General features: G+C 61.7%; 1 protein-coding gene across 9 annotated transcripts; it reads left to right on the forward strand.

Moving 5' to 3' along the window:
* Positions 1-675: 675 nt before the first annotated feature.
* SAMD11 (sterile alpha motif domain containing 11) lies at positions 676-21,928 on the forward strand. 9 transcript variants are annotated; one of them, XM_027619752.2, is made up of 15 exons: positions 676-1,582; positions 2,733-2,824; positions 6,726-6,907; positions 8,289-8,339; positions 12,314-12,438; positions 13,876-13,983; positions 15,782-15,871; positions 16,045-16,179; positions 18,038-18,200; positions 19,309-19,424; positions 19,658-19,736; positions 19,820-20,340; positions 20,565-20,689; positions 21,080-21,190; positions 21,305-21,928. In XM_027619752.2, exons 1-15 carry the CDS (start codon positions 1,066-1,068, stop codon positions 21,548-21,550), a joined length of 2,661 nt encoding a protein of 886 aa, XP_027475553.1. In that variant the 5' UTR covers positions 676-1,065; the 3' UTR covers positions 21,551-21,928. The 9 variants fall into 9 exon arrangements, with proteins under 9 accessions (XP_027475553.1, XP_027475584.1, XP_027475578.1 ...); XM_027619783.2 differs by having other exon boundaries at positions 19,820-20,097; XM_027619777.2 differs by having other exon boundaries at positions 19,684-19,736; positions 19,820-20,097.
* Positions 21,929-22,016: the final 88 nt, after the last annotated feature.

Consider the following 22,016-nt stretch of genomic DNA (forward strand, 5'->3'; position numbering starts at 1 on the left):
ATAATTGACAGAATCGTCGTCGTTGTTGTGTTCACAGAACACGAAACCTCCCGAACGCATTTGCAGAGGCCACACACCACAAACCCACAGCCTCACACCCTGCAGATGCAGAGGAGACCACCCACGCCCGACACTGACGCCCACCGCCCCCGGCCGCTGTGAAAACGCTCCTACCCAGGACCGCCAGGCCAGCGGGCCGCTCCTAATCACAGACCCCTCCTGCGCCAGGAGCCCACTCTCGGTCCTGGGCCCGCCCCCTCCCCACGTGTAGTCGGGGACTCCCAGCTGCGCCCAATGACTCCCTCAACAATGGAGCGGTCCGTGCGCGCAGTTTCTCGCTAGCATACGCTCCTTCCCACACCCTCGCGCGCTCGGAAATGGGGCAGGGGTGCAGCCCCGTCCCACCGCCCCCGCCGCCAGCCGTGGGAGCCCAGTCGGCCGTCACGCACCCCCTGCTGGAGCCCGCGCCCGCCCGCCCGCCGAGCCGGGGCCGTTTAAATGGGCCAAGTTGTGGCGGCGGCGGCGGCGGCGGCGGAGGCGGCGGCGGCGGGAGTCTCCCAAGTCCCTGCCGGGCGGGCGCGCGCCAGTGTACGCGGGTGCGCGGCCGGGGCGGCGGGGCGGCGGGGCGGCGAGGCGGGGCTGGGGCCTGGGACCCCCGGGCGGGGCGGGGCGCAGGGCCGGAGACTTCTGGACTCCACTGCCCGGCTGGGCCCTGCTGGCGGACCAGCGAGCGGGGCCGCCCCAGGGGGCGCGGGCGCAGGTGGCCCAGGGCCCTGTGGAGCCCTGGGGCCCCGGGGCTGCGGCGCTCGGCAGGTCGATAAGGGATCGATAGCAGCTCCCGCAGCACCATGTCTCGGGCAGCCAAGGCCCCGGCAGCCGACCGAGAAGCGGTCCGTGGTGGCCCGGCGGGCGGCGCGGCTGCAGGTGCCGGGGCGCAGTAGCGGGTAGGGCGGGCGCGCGGCCGGGAGCCTCCTGGGCCCCCAGCCCTCGAGACCCAACTCCAGCCCAGGCCCGAACAAGTTGCGCCGGCGGCGGAGAGCCAGGCTACAAGGCCACCGGCCCGTCATGCCAGCGGTCAAGAAGGAGCTCCCAGGCCGCGAAGACCTGGCCCTGGCTCTGGCCACCTTCCATCCGACCCTGGCCGCACTACCACTGCCGCCGCTCCCAGGCTACCTGACACCACTGCCAGCTGCGGCCGCCCTGCCCCCGGCCGCCTCTCTACCCGCCGCGACTGCCGGCTACGAGGCGCTGTTGGCTCCACCACTCGGCTCCCCGCGCGCCTACCTGAGCCTGCACGAGGCCGCCCCGCACCTCCACCTGCCCCGGGACCCTCTGGCCCTCGAGCGCTTCTCAGCCACTGCGGCCGCAGCACCGGATTTCCAGCCGCTGCTGGACAACGGCGAGCCGTGCATCGAGGTGGAGTGCGGCGCCAACCGCGCGCTGCTCTACGTGCGCAAACTCTGCCAAGGCAGCAAGGGTCCGTCCATCCGCCACCGCGGGGAGTGGCTCACACCCAACGAGTTCCAGTTCGTCAGCGGCCGAGAGACGGCCAAGGACTGGAAGCGCAGCATCCGCCACAAAGGTGCGGCCGCGGTGGGGGCGCAGGCCGCTACGGTCCCTCCCCTCTGCTCCCCGAGGACCCCTGGGTCCGGACCCCCTCATTCTGCCACCTGGGAGACTCCATCTCCGCCCAGAGAGGGCGCTGCGACTCTGGGGCTGCCGCAGGGACACTCCCCCCCCCCACCCCGCACCGCCCCCAGCACGGTCGCCTTGGTGGACCCGAGCAGAGCGCTCTCGGCCTCCACCGTCACCCCAGCTTCAGCCGCGGTGCTCTGGGCTCCCGGCTGCACACGAGCTGGCCCCTCCTGCCACTCGGAAGGTCTTTGCGGGATTCCTGGGCCATATGGCCCAGGGGAAGTTTAGGGGAACTCGGGAGACTGCGGAAGGCCGGCTGGGCGGGACACAACTTCCCTCCCGGGTCGGGGAGGCACCAGGTTCTAGCGGGAGTAGAGGGGCACACGGGCGGCCGGGGTGCGAGTGCGAGTTGCTGGAAGGAAAGAAGGTGTAGGGGTGTCGTAGGCAGGTGGGGGCCGCGGGGGCGCGCGTCGGGGCGGGGGCGCGCGCGGAGCTGGAACTGCGGCGGGGCTGGGAGCAGCCTGCTTGGAGCATTCAGGAGTCTGGCTCCGAGGGCGCGTTGTGAGGGCGCCCGAACAGGCAAGCGGGGGAAGCGCAGTGAGCGACAGGGGCGGGGGTGGAGGAATCTTTAGAAAGTTAGGGACCCAGTCGCGCTGGGCTTTGGGGCTCGCGGCTCCGCTGTGGTCGGCCTCTTCCCGCTGCGGGCTCAGGCACAGCCCCGGTCCCGGCGGCGCCGCTCACCCGCGCGCAGGCTCGACCTTCGTGAACCCTGTTCCCAGTTTCCCCAGACCGGCTTGGAGAGAGGGTAGAGAGCGGGAGGAGGGACGCAGGGGGCGGGGAGGAGGCCGCCCTTGGTCAGGGGAGGGCCCTTGCCGGGATCTTGAGTTTCTGAGCTCTGCAGATCTCCGCGGCGTCCGCGAGGGTGTGGTGGACGGCAGGGCCAGGTAGCGGGTTCGGAAGTTGGATGTTCATACACGTGCCAGGAGGGGGAACCGGCCTTGCAGCTTACTGCGCCCCGAAAGCGCGCCCGCGTGTGCCGGCTCTACCTGTGCCCCGTCCCTGCTCTCTCACCGGTCCTGCCTCGGCTCTCCTCACAGGAAAAAGTCTGAAGACGCTTATGTCCAAGGGGATTCTGCAGGTGCACCCTCCGATCTGCGACTGTCCGGGCTGTCGAATATCCTCCCCGGTGGTGAGATGTGGGAGAAAAGTTGGGGCTTTGGGTCTTCCTTCTCCCCTGTGGAGCTGTGCTTGTTTTCTGGGATCCAGAGTCCTAACCTCAACCCTGCCGGGGTGCAGGAGTGAGCCCCCCGGGGCAAATAGGGGAGACTTTGCTTTGGGTGGGAATCCTGGGGCAGCCCTCTCCTCTTTGGATGCAGGACCTGACCATTGTCTATCTGGGAGCCTCTCCTTGGGAGCCGTGGAGCTGCTGCTTCTCAGGTCTTGGGGACAGCCTGGGCTGTAAAGGTCTCCTCCCTGGACAGTGCCATCCACCTGTGGCCTGGGGACCCTGCCCTGTCACAGGTCTTGGGTGGGGGTGGGGGTGTCACTGTGTCAGCTGGCCTGGCTTGGGAGAGGGGCTGGTCCTAAGGTAACACTTGTTCTGGGATGTGACACTGTTGTCTGGCCTGGATGTACATCCTGGGGTGGTCACAGCTTGGATGTGAGTAACATGTGTCTCTGGTATGCCGAGAGCTACAACCCTGCTGGGCAAGGCCCTCAATGTCCAGGAGAGTCTCAGGATACAACCCAGTTGGGGGCAGAATCTGAGCAGTGTGGGCCTTTGGTGTCAAGAACTGGAGTTGGAGGCTGATGTAGGGCCCCCAACCCAGTGTAGACGTATATTGACCCCCTCTTTGGCCTAGGGGAGCAGCAGAGATTGGGGTGCTGGGCCTGCCTCTGAAGCACTGTCTTCCACATGATATGTCCTCCAGGCAGCAATAGTTGGAGGACTGATCTGAAGAAGAAATTGCATCTTGAGAGGAACCAATTTTGAGCTGCTAGGGGAGAGCCAATTAGGGCCCTGGCTCCTGGTGGTGGTTGGGATTGTGCTGCTATCCCTGGCATCGTCAACACCCTCACACAGGAAGGGGTGAGAGAGGACCCAAGACACCGCCTTCAGCTTCTTTACTTTGGACTGGAAGTAGGAAGGAGGAAGGGATGTTTTGGTTTCCTCGTGGACCCTGGAGGCGGGTAACCTGGGCAGGCTGGGAAGCCACAGACACACCTGTGAATACAGACACCAGATCAGACACACAAGTTGGACAGGGGAACGGGGATACAGCCATGCCTCTCCTGTGTACCTACCCCACACACCTGTCTGCCATGGGCTCGTCATCAGAGTGTGTGTGCACAGGCAGCCCACCTCTGACCCGCTGCTACGGTACCTGCCTGGGGCAAGAAGCTGAGCTCCTGCTCCACTTAACGCACCTTTTCAGCCGCTAGTACAGAAGAGTCTTCTGGGCACCCTCAAGGCTAGCCTGGGGTTTCTGTTCGGGCTGGAGGGGCCCAGCCTATCTTAACCCACCCTTCCAGAGGTCTCTCACAGGAGTGTGGGGTACAGATGGCGTGAGCCCAGTATCAGTTTCCCCAGGACATTGCTTGGATTGGGGAGGGGTGGGGAGGTCTGGCAGGGATGAGGCCACAGCCTTGGACTGCCTACCTGTCTGGGGCTCCCGGGTCCCTGCCCTGCATGAGGGATGCTCAGGCCTGGGCCTGCCTCTCATGAACCTGGTCCCTCCCAGGCCCAGGCCCGTACCCTTCCCTTAGGAAGGAGCCACACAGACCCCCTTGTCTTTCCACCCCCCACTTTTGCGACATAGAGATTGTCTTCCTCCATCCCCCACAGCCAGGCCCGAAGGTACGTACACACCTCGCAGTCACAGATACCCCAGGGGCACAATGTGGGTATGCAAGGGTGGTGCAGGGATCATGCAGCCATGCAAGATGGCTTTCCTGTACCCATCCTTGCGTTCTGAGGAGCCAATGGCTGACTAGCAGCAGAGGTTTGTCACAGAGTTTTAAAATCTGTGTGCTGCTGAGCAGGGGTGAGTGGCTGAGGTCTTGCGTGTGCATAGGAGGAAAGTATGCTCCCTGTCCTTGGTCGGGGTCAGGGCTGCCCATCCCGGTCCCTCGTCCTCAGCTCCCCTCCCACAGGAGCACCTCCAAGAGCCACCGCAGGCCAGCATAGCTCGTCTGGCCTCATCCCAAGTGGCAGTCTTACTGCTCTCATTTTCCTCTCCTCGTCCTACAGATGAGAAGCAGAGGGAAATGCACTTCCTTTTCTTCTTAAGAGAATAGTTTAATTAAAACAGAAAGACAGGAGAGGAGGTCCTGGTGCTTGGGCCACAGGCTAGAGAAGGGCAGACCTGAGTGGGACTTCCCAGCAGTGCACACTTCAGACAGGCCAGGGGTTGTTGAAAACACTCCCCTTGGAGCCCGCTAGCTGGCACAGAGGGGCACAGGGACCAGACAGGCCATCACACCTGCAGCCTCACCCACTCTCTGCTATTGCTGTTAGAGCACAGGGCCAAGGCCAGGGTCGCAGAAGGGGCCACAAAGCAGGCCATTTCATCTCTCAGGCCTACTCTCAGACTCCATCGCCCCACCCCACCCCACTCGGCCCCAGTGCTGTCTGGTGTATCTCACTGAGTATGTTGCAGAGAGGAATATAGAGGGTGTCCCAAGTGGATTCATAAGGACAAGTATGGGGGAGACTGTGGCTCGCAGGGGGGGACCTGGAGAGGGGGGTACTTTTGGTCCCCAGACCCAGTGAGGGGAGAAGACTAGGGCTCCCTGGCCCTTTTGGGGCCACTGCCCAAATCTGGAGCTGGGGTAGGCTGGGTCTGAAGGGAAGGACCCTTATTCTGGAGGGCAGGACGATGGTGGCTGCATAGCAGTCCTTTAGGTCCAGGATGACACGGGTCCAGGGTGAGGCGAGACCCTCCTCCACACTTTCCTCAAGCTTGTGGGTATGATGGCATTGTCCTTGCAACAGGAAAGAGGGTGTCCGAGGGTCCCCAGGTGACTGGAGAGATGAGAAAGAATTAGATAATCCCAAGGTCCCTGCCACCTCCCTGAAACAGCAACCCTTTATTAAATAAGAATAAGTTTCCTGCCCACCCGAAAATAATCTGTAACTTTTCTTCTTTCACTGGGGCAGCAGGACCTAAGGACACTGTAGGGAGCCGTGGTGTATAGTGACCTTGTATGGTGTGTGCATGTGCTCTGAGCACGAACAAGCTCAGCGTGGAGTACCCTCCATGTCTGTGCACAGGACATGCCTTCCTGCTCTGATCTCCCAGCACACAGCACACACATGAGCTCCACATACTCACAACATGGGTGTAGGGAGGGGAGAAGGAGGTGTTGTGGAAGAAAGAGAACCTCTGTTTCTGACCCACTCGGGGCCCATGGGACAAAGGGTCTAGGTTGGTAAGGGCTCCCCAGCAAGTGGTCTGTGAACCCCCGGCCTGCAGTTTGCAAGGGGGTTAGCAGGATCAGGCCCCAGACGCAGGCTCCAAACCACCCGGAACTGGACCCTGCATGGCACTAGCAGAAGGGAAGACAGGACTTGGCGTTGGTTGGGGGTTCACGCAGGAGCTATGTGGGATGGTCCCTCAGACACAAGCACAGAGGTAACTGAACGTTGAACACGGGGCAGAAGACATGCTGTGTTGTGCACACATGGCCCCTCGGGGCTCCCTGGGGCTGGGAAAGCTGGGGTCTGCCTCTAGGTGGGCATCCCCACACTCAGGCTGGAGTGCGGGGTCTGGACAAGGCAGTGTCACCAGGAGCCTGGCCAGGGCCTACAGCCCTTCACTCCACCCCCCTCCAGGGTGGCAGACCCAGGCCTCATATTTCTGCTCTTGTCTTCACCTCCAGCCACTGGGACCCATGTGGACCCTCGGGCCTGTCCTGCGGGCTAGAAGCCCTGTAGCGGGGCCAGTGATGGTGCCTATTTGATCTTAGCAGCTGCTCTGAGGGCTTCCATCACCTGCACGCTGCCGGAGGGTTGGGCCTGGAGTGCACACCTCCCAGGAGCCTGAGGGTCCTGGCTCGGCCTAACCTTCCTCTCTTCCCTCCCTGCCCAGAACCGGGGGCGGCTGGCTGACAAGAGGACAGTTGCCCTCCCCACTGCACGGGTCCTAAAGAAGGAGCTGACCCCCAGCTTCTCGCCCAGTGATGGTGACAGTGATGGGAGTGGCCCAGCCTGTGGGCGGCGACCAGGCTTGAAACAGGAGGACACCCCACATGTCCGTATCATGAAGAGAAGGTACTTTTCCTGGGGACCACGGTCAGGGGAGGCACACGGGCTCTGGTCGGGACATCAAGACTGGTGTCTCCAGGTAGCTGAAGGCCAGGCCAGGGTGAGGGCCGTCTGCCCTGGGAACAGGGCCCAGGTTTAGCTTGTCATGTCTTGGTATCTGCCGAAGCTGAAACAGCCTGAACTGCTGACGCCACAAGACCGTAATGAGAGCCTACCCTGCCCCCACTTGGAGGGAGGGGGTCGACGAGGTTCCGTGTGGGGAAGGAAGGGGGCTCTAGGAAGGGCCAGGGGCTCTGGGAGGAGGGCAGTCAGGGAGACCCAGGAAGGGAGGGCCTGATACCACAACAGCCAGGCAGAGAGAAAGGAGCTGAGCAGCCGCCTCCCCGGGAGCAGCCCTGAAACTCTCATGCTCATTCTCCTGGGCGGGCGGCAGCTTTCCTGGCTACCCACTGTCCCTTCCAGGCCTGGGGCCACTCTTCCTGGCTTCCCACCATCTCATCTCCTGGCAGAGACACCTTCCACTGTCCACTCACCTCCTCACACCTCCATCTGTCTGTCGTCTGTCCATTTGTGTCTGTCCATCCAGCACATGTTACTCACCCCAGAGTTTCTAGGCCTTTTCTCTTCCCACCTAGTCTTTCAACGTGTTCCAACTTCTCCTACCCTAAAATAACCCTCCCAAGCCCCAACACCCCCCTTCCCAGCCCTCATACCCACGCTTGCTAAGGTGACACACCCACACAGTCTTCCAACCGCCATCCCTCAGCCGGAGGGTCTTTCTGGGAACACTGCTGTGAGTGAGGGGACAGGCGCAGGGCAGAGCTCTTTCCTCACCTGACCTCTCGTTTTGGCATCCCTCCTACCTACAATGTGCAGTGGTCGCTTTCAGGAGGCAGACTGGTAGCAGCTGGGACCCAGGAAGCTGCACCCACCTGGGCTGACACTGGACCATTGGTGCCGGTAGTGGCCACGGGGCTTGCTCCCTGACCTGTTCCAGCCTGGCTGGAGCAGCTCTAGCAACTAGGAGTTTGGTTCAGTTGCACGGCTGTTGGGCAGAAGAGGCTGTAGCTCCCCCACCCTAGCACAATGTGGCAGCTCTTCTGGGTTCACTGCAATAAGAAGGAGAGGTGTGGCAGCCTCAATTCTGTCCTTCCCGATTCCTTTGTCTGGTGAGACCAGGACTTGGCTCCTGCCCCACGGTTCTATCCTGGTGGCAGCCACTGGCTGGTTGAGCTGGTACCAGATAGCACTGGAGACAAATCTGAGCCAACCCAGTTCCCTTGGGGCCAGCGCTCTGGGGCAGATGAGGGCTATGCCATACACACACCCTGCTGTTCAGGTACCAGATCTTGGAGGCCACTTTGACCCTCCGCTTCTTTCCTTGCAGAGTCCACACCCACTGGGACGTGAACATCTCCTTCCGAGAGACGTCCTGCAGGTAGGGTCCGGGCTTATCCCCACACACCGTGCGTGGGCAGGATGGAGCCCTGTTGCTCCATTTCCCCCGGGTCTGCTTCTAAATCTTTCCAGCCTCCCTCCTTTCCTCCCCTCCCTCTTCTGTGGTCTGTCTGTCGGTCAGTTTGTGCCCAGGTCCTGACAGCAGCACAGGTGTGGGTTCTGGGCAGCCTAACCCTCCCACATGGGACTGGCCATTTGAGTCGATCTGCCCAAAGATGAGGCCACGACCTCTCCCTCCCACCCTCCCGAAGACCCACCTGCAGATGAGAATGGTGATGTGTGCGTGGGGTCTCAGGGTGCAGAGGCGTTCACTAGGGAAAGAGGATGTCTGCAAGAACAAGGGAAGGGGGTGTGGGGGTGTGGGGGGCTGGCAGGTCTGGTCCAACTGAATGCTAAAGGACTCTGGGTGCTGAGCCTGTAGGACACGGTGCTCCAGGCAGTGAGGAGCCACCCGAAGTTCTTGAGCAGAGGGGTGACAGAGTGTGTGTTTTGATGGGGTCCTTCTGGAGGCCAGAAGGTTTGGAGGTTGGAGGTTGGAGGTTTGCTCCAGTCTGCAGTGGTTCAGGCTGTGGACGCATGATGGAAGGCAGGGGGGTGGCGGACCCAAGACATAGCAAGGAGATAAAAATGAGGGGACCTGATGAGGAAGTTGGGAGGGCCCTGGGGAGACCCAAGTTCTAGATTCCAGATGAGCAAAGGATGCTCAGGCTGTGCATGGAGCCCAGGCTGTGGCTTCCGGTCAGTGGGGTCACGTCTTACCACAGGGCTTCCAGCACAGCCCCGCTTCCTCAGCCAAAGCTGAGGGGCCAGCCCCCCAAGGGGGGAGCTTGTCTTCCCCACTCCCAGCCTGGCTCTGTGCCATATGTGTTATTATTTACATCTCTGAAAATATCTGGGTCCTAGAGCCGAATTACAGTGAAAACATCTTTAAACTTATTTCTACCTCATTTTGAAGTTGCCTGCTCAACTGATCATTTTTATGAGCCGTTATGAACATTGATGACATTTTATGAGCCTTTTGCTTGGGAAGCTACAGGACGCATTTGTCAGTGAAGCTTATAGCGAACCCAAGGGAGGTTCCTCCTGGAATGACTCCTCCTGCCTCCGGTAGCCCTTGCCTCGCCCACCCCTGGCCTTGTAAAGTGAGAGAAGGTCCCAGGTGTCCAGACGGAGGGAGACCCCAGTAAGGGGCCAAGTCCAAGTGCATGTGGGCTCCTTCGGTCCTACACCGGCCCTAGGGGTGTCTGGGATGACTTTCTGGATTTTACCAGAGAGGAGACTGCCGTTTGGGGGCAGGGGTGTAGCATAGCCAAGAGGACTTACAGCCTATCTGCCCCCCACCTGCTGATGCGGCGCCTCGGCATCAGGGCCAGGAGGCTGCAGCAGGCAGACAGCCTGGCTTGTCTCTTTCTGGATCCTTTGGGCCCTGTCCCTCCTGCATCTCTAGTCCCCTGTCTGTTCTTTAGCCATTTATCTCTGTTATTCCCACCCTTTCTGTCGCTGTGTCCATCCATTCAGTAGTGCCTGTCTGTCCATCTGTCAGCATCTCTCACTTTCTGTTTGTCCCTCTTCCTCCATCCATTGGCCTTCACCTGTCTGTCCCTCCATCTGTCCATGAGTTCCATCCATTGGCCCACTTGCCTGCTTGGAGCTCCTGCTTCAGCACCCATGCACCCCAGGCAGCTGGCTGGAGATGTGGTCCCTGCCCTCCTGGGGCCCCTGAGCTGGCCAGGATATGGGCAAACACTGGACAGTATGAGAGTCGGCTGAGGGAGCTCGGAGGAGCCCAGGGTGCCCCTCAGGGAGAGTTGGGGTCGGAGGGGCCAGACCCTTCTCCCTCAACCTCCGAGCACACACCCTCCTCCCTGCAGCCCCTTCTGTCACTCAAGCTCTCCTCCTCACCTCCTGATACACAGCCCCACCCCATGGTGCTACAGAGAGCCTCCCAAGAACCCTCGTGGGCTTGGTCCCTCATGCACAGCACGGTGCAGACCCTGTTTTCAGGGCTGTGAGAACCTCATACTTGGGATGCCAAATGCAGAGTTTATGCGTTTTCAGCCTGGTGTTTCTTTGTAGTTTTTTATGTAAAACCTGGCATAATTTGTTCAGTGAGTGACCAGAACATGTTTTCCAGAGCCAGGCCAGGCTGTCTTGGGGCCTGTGGGGTGAACCCCCCAGGCAGAGAGCAGAGCAAGGGTGTGGTGGGCAGTGGTGACCTGATTCCCACCAGGCCTCAGCTCCGTGGTGCCACAGCACAACCTGAGTGCCTGAATGACTGACCGCTGAGTGAAAGAGCTGATGGCCATGGTGGTGGTGGTGAGCCGGGGGGTATAGTCCCAGGTCCCTGTGTGGGTGCTGGTCTAAGGGTTCATGGGGAACAAACTGATGAGGCCTTTCCTCACCTACTCAGTTTCCGGGGTGATCCACTTCCTGTAGGAGTCCTGGGGACACCAGAATTGGATCCCCTCAGGGGAGAACTCAGAGGCAGCCTCTAGCCACCCCCCCATCCCCTCCCTAGTGCTGAGGACAGCACTTCTCTCCTCGACACCCTCGCATTGATGAGGATGATAGAGGGATGAGAATGGCTGCCAATTAATCCCATAAAGTACTTACTCCCACCCCACCTCCCCTCCTCTTTGCATGGGGGGGCACCTTCTCTCCTCCTGGGAGAGGGGGTGGGGGTGGGGAGAGAACCCGCATCTGGGTCTCCCAGAAGGCTCTAGATCCCAGCCCTGGAGTCTTTGGGGCTGAAACTGATCTGCTTAGGGGCCAGCCTGGATTAGCCTGCTCCAGCCGCCCAGGCCAGGGGGGCTGGGGGCTATTTAATGAGGTTTAGGGTCGGTTCCCAGGTCACTCCGTGGAGGCCCCCTTGCAGCGGCCCAGCTGGGAGGCTGCTCTATTACAGGTGGGCCAGGGAGCAAGGGTATTGGGGAGGGTGGGGTGCCCAGGGCCCTCCCGGCTCCTCTCTTCTGTCTTGACTTCCTGCTGCTCCAGGCGGCATCTGTAAGGTGGCAGGTGACTCTTCTCTATGCTAAGAACACCAGGAGCAGCTGGGGGGCCGTTCACACACGGTCACACTGACATTTTCTCACTCCACCCTTTCTCTGGCACTCTGGTGTAGGGTTGAGCTGCATTAGCAGAAAGAGAAATAAGGGAACAAAAGAGTTAAAGACATGTTTTTTCCAGGCCCACACATGCCTGGCGGCTGAGGTTCTTAGCTGGGGGCCTGGGGAGAGCAGAGTGTCATGAGCACACGGTGGGGGGGGGGACCAGACCCCCATTCATGTTGTGTGTCTGCGCGCCTGTGTGCGTGTGTAGATGCGTGTTCTTCCCAGTCCTTTTGAGAGCGTACATGTGTGCCTGTGTGTGCACACATCTCAAGCTACAGGACTTCGGTCTGAACCTTGGTTTCCTTATTTGAAGAAATTGAGAGTCTGTGCGTGGTTGCAAGCTTTAGCTGAAAGAGTGCATGCGATTTTCTTAATGAAGCAGCTAACATAGGAGTAAGCGCTAGATGCATGTGCGACAGTGTGAGTCCTCTCTGGTCACTGTTCCTCATGAGCAGACACCCCCTTGTCAGGCGATTGCTCTGGTCACTATGGGGAGAGCATGGCAAGACTGAGCTGGGTTCCCGTGCCCTGCACACACCCTCCCTGGGAGCTGCGGTGGGGCCTGAGTGTAAGGCCCCATGCCAGGCAGAAGCCTGGCAGGTCCTAGTGGTCCTGGGTGAGACCTAGGTAGGTCACACCCACTAGATGTTTCCCCTGGGCCCTGCTATGGGGATGCCTGCATATGTGCTGTCACAGACCACACACAGAGGTGGGCAGGAGGCATGGCACACTTGCTGTCTGGCACTACGCATGCCCACACTCGAGCTTAGTCGGGTACTTGCTGTGCCCAGGGCTGGGCACACAGCCTTTGGGGGTCTCACCTTCATTGTCTTGCTTGCTGCAGCCAGGACAGTGACCTGCCCACCCTCATATCCAGTGTCCATCGAAGCCGCCACCTCGTTATGCCAGAGCATCAGAGCCGCTGTGAATTCCAGAGAGGTGGTGTGGAGATAGGCCTGGGAGCCTCAGGTGAGGAGCTGGGGGGAGAGAACACGGCTGCCAGGGCCACTGCAGCTCAGCCTGAGGACAGCCTGCCCTGCCACCACCACCGCCCCTCCCCCCCCCCCCCCCCCCCCCCCCCGCCCCGCCGCCGGCGTCTCTGCTCAGCAGCTCTGGATGCCGCCACCTCCAGCAGCCTTGGCTGGCAGCCAGGGAGGCCAGCGGAGGCGGGAGGTGGCAAGGCTGGCTGTCCCCTGGGGCTCCATGTGATGGTAATTGTGTTAATCCCGGCCAGCCAGGGAGACGGGAGGCAGAGGCAGCGGCTCCACCATGGCTGCTTCTGGGGTGGGCTTGGAGCGGTCAAGGCCACTGCCACCCCCTTCCCATAGGAGCAGAAGCAAGGAGGACAGTCAGGGACGGGCAGGCCTCACGCAGGCTCAGAAATGCACATCCTGAATGGCTCACTTGAGGGCAGGGACACGTTCTGCATGCATGAGAGTGCCCATCAACCCCATGGAGCACAGGCTCCTGGAGGAAAGGGGTCCATTGCCTAAGAGATGGGGGGCTGGAGCCTGGACCTCTGCGGGGGTGGGGCAGGAGAGTGCTGGCCCAGTAGCTCCTGAGGTCATCTCAGAGCAACAGCTCCTGGAGGTAGCAGGAGCTCAGGAGGAGGGGGCCGCTGGGGGACCCAGGCCCTCCCCCCGAGGAACAGGCCAGAGGGGACTTGGCCATGAGGCTTTGCTGCAGAGAATGGGGCATGACTGAGCTTTGACTGAAAGAAGAGAGGTCAAACGACCTGGCAGGGGCCCCTTGCAGTCCAATGGACCCAGGGCAGGGAAGTTTCCAGCAGTGGCTACAGCTCTCAGAAAAGCTGGCCGGGAGATGGTCATCTCCACTAGTGCCCCCAGGCGTGCCTGTGCCTGGGAAGGCCTTTGTGGGGTGGGTGTGAGGGGGCTGCTTCTGGAGCCTTGTTGGAGGCTGCTGAGCAGGCAGCTGATAAAATCTAATTGCTCCATCGATCGGGCGGAGCCACAGGAGACCCACAGTGATTGAGATATTCTGAGCCAGCAGGCCCTCCCCCTGCTGCCCGCACACATGGAGACCTCACAGTACACGGGCACGAGTGTGCATGTGTGAAAGCAGGCATGTGCGCCCCGCTCCCTACTAGGGTTGTGTGCTTCGGGCCTTGGCACGGCCCAGGCACCCAGCTCACACTCTGCGTCTGGGTGTCACCATGCCACACACCTGTGTGCTCACTCTCACTTTATGCTGAGGTGCAGGGCGGGCGTGCAGGCACGCCAGGGGTCACAGGTACTCTGCATGAACTGTCACGTGTGTGCACTATGTCCAGGTTTTGTGGGAGTTTGCTCTCTCCTTGGGGCTGTTGTCCCCCATTGGCTTCCACTTGCTCCTGTCGGCCCTTGGGTGGGGACATTTGCCTGCCATCACCTTCTCTTGCTTCCCCAGGAGCCACGGGTCAGTCCTATTCCCACAGGAATGGATCCTGGACAGGAAGGGCCATGGAGGACTGTGAGGGACCCAACCTGGGTCCATGCCGGTGTCTTAGGGCCGTGTGTATGTGTCTATGAGTGAACAGGGCCCTTATCAGGGACTAGTGAACGCCCAGATCGCCATGGCAACACCTTACTGCCGCCAGTGGGCTGGGTCTCACTGTGGGCCCTCCTTCTACCTCCAGAAGCACCCCCCCCCCCCCCGTAAGAAGGGGAGGGGGAGTTTCCACTGTGGAAAATGGGAATGGGACTCAGGGAAGTGGGAGTGCTGGGTTATTTCCTAAACCTAAAAGGGGTGTGTGCAGCATGGGGCATGGGCAGCAGGTGTGGACCCAGCCCAAATCCACCTCCAGGGCTGGCACAGCTGGATGTCGTGGCTCTCCTACCAGCTGGGCCCTGATGCCCCAAAGGTGTTGGGAACCAGCTTTGGCTTCCTCAAGGAGCCCTCATGCTGGTTGTGCCCCTCTCTGTCCTGCCAGGTCACTGAGGTAGGGACCCTTCAGCCAAGCAGTAAGGACCTCGTCCCTCCCGGGGCAAGGCCTAGGGTTGGGCTGCCGAGGTGGCAGCGAGGTGGCTGAGATCAATAACTTATTAGCACCATTCTGTCAGCTGTAAAGTGGAGATTGATCGGCCTCTTGCTGCTGCTGCACTTCCCCGGCCTGATAAAAATGACAGATTAAGGGAATAAGAGAAAGGAATTAGGCTCTGGGAATTAGGCTTCTGGGAAGCCTGCCTTGCTGAGGTGTCATGGCAGGCCTGGTTCACAGAGGGGGTAGCCCTCACCCCACCCACCCAGGCAGCCTCCTCAGGGTGGAGAGGGGGCCAGAACATGGGCTCTGGCCTGGAGGCCAGCACTGTGGTGGGCCCGGGAGAACAGGACATCTGCTGAGCTGTTCATCAGACATCCCATCCCAGGCCTTGAGCTCAGGAAGGAAGGATCAGGGGCTGGGGTGGAGAGGGGCTGATTTGGGGAGACAGATGAGTATAATTTGGATGTAGGACCCGAGAGAGGTCTTCAGAGAGGGGTGGGGCTGTGCCCCCCTTACACACACACGCGCGCGTGCGCGCGCGCGCACACACACACACGCACACGCACACACACACACACACACACACACACACACACACACACACACACACACTATGGCCAGGCTGTGTACAGCAGACGAAACTGTTCAGGGGAGCCCTCAAGAGCTCAGAGCCCAGAGGGCAGGTGGGCAGTTGTGTGACAGGCAAGGCCGGGGTGCTGGCTCAGGCCTTCTAAGGGCAGTGAGGAGTGTGGCCTAGGTGGAGGTCCCCAGGAGTGGATGTGGCAGGTGTGCCTGACCTTGAGGGCTTCAAGGTGTCCTTGGGGGCCTGCTGCCTAGCGATTTCCCTGAGTGGATAGAGCCTAGGGTCCTCACCCCTGGGAGGGAAGGTAACTTCCAGGCTAAACCAAAGCCTTCAGTTTCTCTTCAGCAGAATGATCAGGAGGGCCCGTTAATTTCACAGCAGACCAGTCTGGCTGGATAGGGGCAGCAGGGTGCCTGTGGAGTCCTGAGTTGCCACCTGAGACTGCTACCACAAATCTCCCATGACCTACACACATACCCCAAAGTCCAGGATCAGAACTGTCCCTTGACCTATCCAAACCCTGGCAAGATATCCTCTGGCTGAAGGCCTGGGACCCTAGACTGGAAAAGGCTTTGACTTGGTCAGGACCCAAGGGCACCTGAGCAATGATGGATTAGGTTCTGGGCTGAGCAGGGCCTGGCTAGGATGGAAGCCTGGGCTGGGTCCCTCTCTGCCCCTGGCCCTCCCAGCCTCCATCCCCTCCAAGCCCGGAGATGCATGATGAGGCTCACTTTACCCTCCCCCAACAGGTGACCTGTTGGGCAAGAGGCTAGGCCGCTCCCCCCACATCAGCAGTGACTGCCCATTGGAGAAAAAGGCACGAAGCAAGTCACCCCAAGGTGGGAGCTCAACTTGGAGGTGGAGGGACAAGCCACAGAGGAGGGAGGGGGATCACTCAGACCCCATGCAGGGCAGAACCAGCCCAGCAGCAGGTTCTAAGAGGGGAGGTCCTGCCTCTCCTGTGGCAGCATCTGAAGGAGAATCCCCTTACTTTATGCTCACCCCAACACAGAGACTCTGTTGCTGCCAGAACTAGGGCCCAGCATGGCCCCTGAGGATCACTACCGCCGGCTTGTGTCTGCCCTGAGTGAGGCCAGCACCTTTGAGGACCCCCAGCGTCTCTACCACCTGGGCCTCCCCAGCCACGGTATGTGCCCCCACCCTATGGCACCATCCCTTACCAAGTGTCTACCCGTGTGTGCTGGGCTCTTGCTGTCCCTGGAGACCTCTGCCCACCCTGGAAAGAGGCTCTGGATCTTTGGCCAAGACTGGGTTTGGATGCGGATCTGTAGCCCCTTGTGGGGGGCACTGAGGGGTGACTCTCCTCCCCCCTCTGCCCAGGCACCCACTTGTTTGGGTAGATCCGGGGTTCCCCCACAGGCATATCTCGACAGTCCACCCCCCCATCTCCCACAGACTCTCCAGCAGGGCCACCCCTCACTTGTGACCTGCAATCACTGTCATTTCACAGATGAGGAAACAGTCTGGGGTGAGCCCCAGTGAGAGTGGAAGGTGGGGACCGAGCCAGGCCCACCCACCCCTCTCCAGTACACGCAGCGTCTCATTGTCCGCTGATCTGTAGTCCTGTAAGCTGCCATCAGGGTGGTGTGTGGGACTGTGCCGACACCTCACCTGGAGTCAGCTCTACGTTGGAGGGCCAAGAGGAGGGGAGCGGTCGGGCCAGAACATCCAGAAGGGAGGGTGGGTAGCAGTTAGGATGTGGCCACCAGGACCTACCTCAGGGGTGCTCAGAAGCCCCCGCTGGAGGCACAGTCCCTGCCCCACCCAGCTCCCCACCCTGTGCTCTGTCCATCTGTCCTTCCTGCCTCTCACGGACACACCTCACCGACCCACCATCTGGCACCCTGACCAGCTGCACCCTAGCCTGGCAGACCCCAGCATGCGGTGCTGCCCCTAGCTTGGCTTTTCAGGCTGGAGGTGCGTGAGGAGTGCTGGGAAAGGGGGCAGGATTTCTTCTCCTTACACAAGGCACTGTCCCCCAGGGCAGTCAGGCACCGAGAGCCTGAATAATTCACCAAATGTTAATAATTTAAAAATCTTCCTTTTTAATTGCTTTCCCTGCCCTGCCTGGGGCCTGCTCCGCTGGCCTGCGCCAGGGAGGGGGCGCCGGCCACCGGGGAGCAGCGCCGGGAGCCGGGCTGTCAATCATGGCCCTGCGCCGCCGCCCCCGCCACGGAGCCGACTGTAAATAACCGAGGCCGCCGGGCGGGCGCGGGGGCGAGGGGCCCCGCTGGGATCGATGCAGGCGGCCGCGCCGGCTGGGCTCTGCGGGCTGGCACCCGGCCCGGGCAGGGCCCACCTCCGCTTTTCGGGTAATTAATTTATAAACAGGAGGCGGTGGCGGCGGAGCCTACACAAATGGGGGGCTGCGGGGGTGGGGGACCCAGAGGCCCGGCCCCAGGCAGGATGGGGACTCGGATGGGGAGCAGAGTGATAGGCGCCTTGAGCGTGCACTGCGTGTTCCCTAGAAGGGGGTCACCTGGGCATTGTCAGTACAGGGTTGGAAACCCATTCCCACTCCTCCAGGAGCAGGCCTGCGCCCTCACTCTTGGGTCTTTGCATAACCCCATCTGCAGCCCTGCTCTCCAGAACCTCTGAACTCCTTTCAACATCAACATTTGCACCACAGAATCCCCTGCCTTCAGAGCCTTTCCCTCCCTCCCCACTGCGTTTGAGTTACTGAAATCCCCATACCCTTTCAAATGCTTACCGGCCCCTCTCCCAATACAGGTGGGTGCCTCCCAACCCCCATTCCTAACACCATATAAAGCTAGCTGCACTGTAATGATTTGAGTCTCCCCTGTCCTGTGGCCTTCTGTTCATTTTTCTGTCCCCATGACCAACCAGCAAGGTCACTGTAAGGATGTGCTCTCATTGGCTTCTGGTCTCCTTGGTGTCCTTCACTCAGCAGGGTTGGGGTAGTGAGAGACCTGGGGTAGCCTGGCCTCTGGTCACTACTGACCAACCCCCCCCCCAACTCCCAGATCTCCTGAGGGTCCGGCAGGAGGTGGCGGCAGCAGCTGTGAGGAGCCCCAGTGGCCTGGAAGTCCACCTGCCTTCATCCACGGCAGGTCAGCGTCGAAAGCAGGGCCTGGCTCAGCACCGAGAGGGCACCATGCCAGCTGGCACCCCATCCTTCTCAGAGAGGTACTGGGGTGCCCACATCAGAGAGGCCCCCATCTTCTCTATGCTCATTTCTTGGATACAAAGCTGGGGTGGGCCTATCAGAAACCTAGTACCTGGTTTCTGCAGGTCCCGTCCACAGCCTGCATCTCCTTACCTTGCCACCTGCCTTCAGTGTGCACACTCTTTGCCCCCTTCGCAGCCACACGCTGCCGTGTCGGTACAGAGTGTGCCAGGCATTGTGCTGGCCCTAGGTTCATGGTCTGCAGAAAGGTCCTGACACCCGCTGAGCTGGTCAGAGGCCCAGAACACTCCTGGAGTAGAATGTGTGGGGGTGACCACCCCTCTGGGCAGGGTGTTAAGGGTGACTGCCGTTTCTGTTGAGCGACTGTGGGACTCGCTGAATCCAGGTGCCCCAGAGACAGCTGAGGGCTTTGCTCCCCCAACAGGTAGGTGAGGGGCTGGAGGCAGATTGGGGGAGTCTGTGGCGAGGGGGGTGTGGAGGGGGGCAGAAGGCAGAAGAGGGGAGCAGTGCGAGGTCTGGAAACCCTGACACACACACACACACACCCCACCCCCCACCCCCCACCAGCACCCTGCCCCCGCTACGCCCGCGCCCCACTGGTCCACCGGCAGAAGCCAAGGGGTGAGCGAGCTAGGCGGGCTGTAAGGGGCCGGGCGCCAGGGTACGTCCCCCCGCCCCCAACAACGCCGCGCCTCCCGCCCTCCTCCCCCGAGCGCTATTTGCAGCTGCCTCCCCCGCCTCCAGGATTGCAGCTAATTGCGCCCCCCATCCCCCAGCCGCACAGGGTCCACCGCAGGCGGGGAGGCGGGGGCCGGGCGCGCCCCGTGCGGTAATTACCGCTGCAGTCGCCGCCGCCCGCCGGGTCAGCGCCTCCGCGCCGCCGCCGAGATTAATTGGCGCCGCCAGCCGGGGGCGGGGGCGGCGCACGACCCGGAGTCGTAACGAGCAGCCGCATCGACCGCCCGCGGGGCCGGCAATTAGTAGAGGCGGCGGCCGGAGGGAAGGGGGTGAGGGTGGGGGCGCGGGGTAGTTACGGGAAAGGAGGGGGCGCGCGGGGACTAGGCCGGGGCCTGCGGCGCGGACTGCTAACGGCCCTGTCGTTCACAGGGAGCTGTCGCAGCCGCCCCCCTTGCTGTCACCCCAGAATGCCCCGCACATCGCCCTGGGCCCTCACCTCAGGCCCCCCTTTTTGGGGGTGCCCTCGGCTCTTTGCCAGACCCCAGGTGAGGAGTGGGCGGGGTGTGCGAGCTCTTTGTGTCCTAAGGGGCTGTGAGTGAGCACGCCGCGAGGCCGTCGGTGTGGGCGCAAATGGGTTTGCCGGTGACGGACCCCGTGTCCCCGAGTGTGCCCCGACTACCCATCCCGGCCCCGTCGAAGCCAAGGACAGACCAGGTGGGCTTGGGTGGCCCTAGACCACTCGGCCACCTGGCCTCGTGGTCTGTCCCCTTCCCACCAGGTTACGGGTTCCTGCCCCCTGCCCAGGCGGAGATGCTGGCCAGGCAGCAGGAGCTCCTGCGGAAGCAGAACCTGGCCCGGTAAGTGCGATGGCGACCGGTGAGGACCAGGTGGCACTGTCGAGCTACATGACCCACCCTACCGTCTGCTTTTCCCGGTCCAGGCTGGAGATGTCTGCAGAGCTGCTGCGTCAGAAGGAGCTGGAGAGCGCGCACCGGCCTCAGCTGCTGGCGCCCGAAGCCGCCCTGCGCCCGTCGGAGGGCGCCGAAGAGTTGCAGCGGCGCGGGGCCATGCTGGTGCTGAGACACAGCTCCGCGCCGCTGCTGGCCCTGCCCCCCCAGGGACCCCCAGGCCCCGGCCCCGGCCCCCCCACCCCTCCCCGGGAGCCTGTCCGCCGAGCCCTTCGGAAGGGGGGCCCCAGCCCTGCCTCAGCCCACTCCAGTGAGTCCAAGGAGACCACAGGGGCTGGGTTCTGGGCACAAGATGGCTCTGAGGATGAACCCCCCAAGGATTCAGAAGGCGAGGACCCTGAGATGGTGGCTGCTGGGGGCCAGGGCCCCAACTTGGGCCAAGCCCCAACTGGAGGGGCCAGCCCTGAGGGGAAGGGGCTTGTCTCAGGGTCCATGCTGCCCCCTCCACTGCCCCTGGGCTTACCCTACGCCGTCAGCCCCTACTTTCACACAGGTGGGCATCCCCCCTCCATGCTTTAGAGCCCTCCATGGGGTGGAAGGAAACCCAGTCCCCACCACCACCCTGGGTCTTAGGGAGGGGGTCCATGGGGAGAAAAAAAAATCCCTTTTAGTCATCAATCCATCTTCTCTGAACAATTGGGGCCAGTTCAACAGACATGGGTGGGAGAATAGGAAAGCGCTGGCCATAGTCCTAGTAACCCCACCCCCCTAACCCAGGCACCATGGGGGGGCTCTTCATGGATGGGGAGGCGGCCACAGCCCCCGAGGACCTCAGCAAGTGGACAGTGGACGATGTCTGCAGCTTTGTGGGGGGCCTGTCCGGCTGCGGAGAATATGCACCGGTGAGGGGGCGGGGTGGTCACACACCTTCCTGAGATGGTTCTGAGTTCATTCCCCAGTGCCTCTTCCCACCCCAAACCTCCCCTCCTCACTAACAGTGTGTGGGGAGGGAGAAGGGTGCTGTTGCATGCCCACCCCCACCCCGTCCCCAGGGCCCTTGGCCATGTCAGCGCTTCTGCCTCCAACATAGGCATATGCTCGACACAAAGATCTTCCTTTCGTTTCCAAGTTTTTCCAGCAAACTATACCAACAGCTTCTCTGAGCCCTGCTCTCTCGAAAGCCAGGAGGCAGCCCCAGGCACTCAGCCCTTGGGGGGCTGGAGGGACCCAGCAGGGTGGGCAGGCACTGGTCCCAGCACTCAGGCCCTGACATCCGCCCCGCCCCCCCCCAGGTATTCAGAGAACAGGGGATCGATGGGGAGACCTTGCCCCTGCTGACCGAGGAGCACCTCCTGACCACCATGGGGCTGAAGCTAGGGCCTGCTCTCAAGATCCGGGCCCAGGTGAGTGCCAGCTGGGGGCAGGAGTCCCCGGATGACGGCAGGTCAGCACTGAGGCTCTTTGTGGCTGTAAGCCGACGGTGCAGCAGCCCCCCAGCCGGGCCCATCTCTCCACAGGTGGCCAAGCGCCTAGGCCGAGTCTTCTACATGGCCAGCTTCCCTGTGGCTCTGCCGCTGCAGCCACCAACGCTGCGGGCCCCAGAGCGGGAGCTCACCTCTGGGGAGCAGCCCCTGTCCCCAACCACGGCCCCCTCCCCCTATGGGGGGGGGCACCCCCATGCTGGCCGAGCCTCGCCCAAGCAAGAGAATGGAACTGTGGCTCTGCTCCCAGGCCCTGCAGAACCCCCCCAGCCTCCGTGCTGAACTGGTGGGTGCGCCACCCTGACCCCTACGTCCTCCAGTGCCAGCAGCTGACGGTGCTGACCCACCCCACAGCTTACTTGCGTTTTGGATTTGGATGCAAAAACGCAAAGAATTTTTAAAAGGAAAATGTGACGTAAGAGGAAAAGCGTTTTCAGAACTTTCTGGGGGTGGCAGTACAGACAGGTGCACACAGCCTGGGGACCCAAACCTGAACCCAGGCACGGGGACCCTGCATCCTGAGAACCTGCAGACAAGCCACAGAATGACAGAGGAGGCACGTCATGCCACACTGGCCACGGCCGTGCCTGCTAGCCCTGTCTGGGACTGGGACTGCTCCTTGAGAGGCTTTCCACATCCTGCCGTCGGGCGAAAGAGGTCGGGGCAGAGTCCCACTCCAGACCAGCTTCTCTCACAGGCTTGATGTAGCTAACCCAACACTGTGGGGCGCAGCAGTAGACAGCCCCCA

This window comes from Zalophus californianus, chromosome 4 (assembly GCF_009762305.2).
Source record: "Zalophus californianus isolate mZalCal1 chromosome 4, mZalCal1.pri.v2, whole genome shotgun sequence".
In the NCBI taxonomy this organism is placed as follows: Eukaryota; Metazoa; Chordata; class Mammalia; order Carnivora; family Otariidae; genus Zalophus; species Zalophus californianus.

Bases quoted from the DNA above. Each gene is read 5' to 3' on its own strand.
- SAMD11 (XM_027619727.2), top strand. From the start codon at position 1,066: ATGCCAGCGGTCAAGAAGGAGCTCCCAGGCCGCGAAGACCTGGCCCTG. The intron at 6,908-8,288 runs GTACTTTTCCTG...CTTTCCTTGCAG, and splicing joins GTCCGTATCATGAAGAGAAG to AGTCCACACCCACTGGGACG. The intron at 12,439-13,875 runs GTGAGGAGCTGG...TTGCTTCCCCAG, and splicing joins GATAGGCCTGGGAGCCTCAG to GAGCCACGGGTCAGTCCTAT.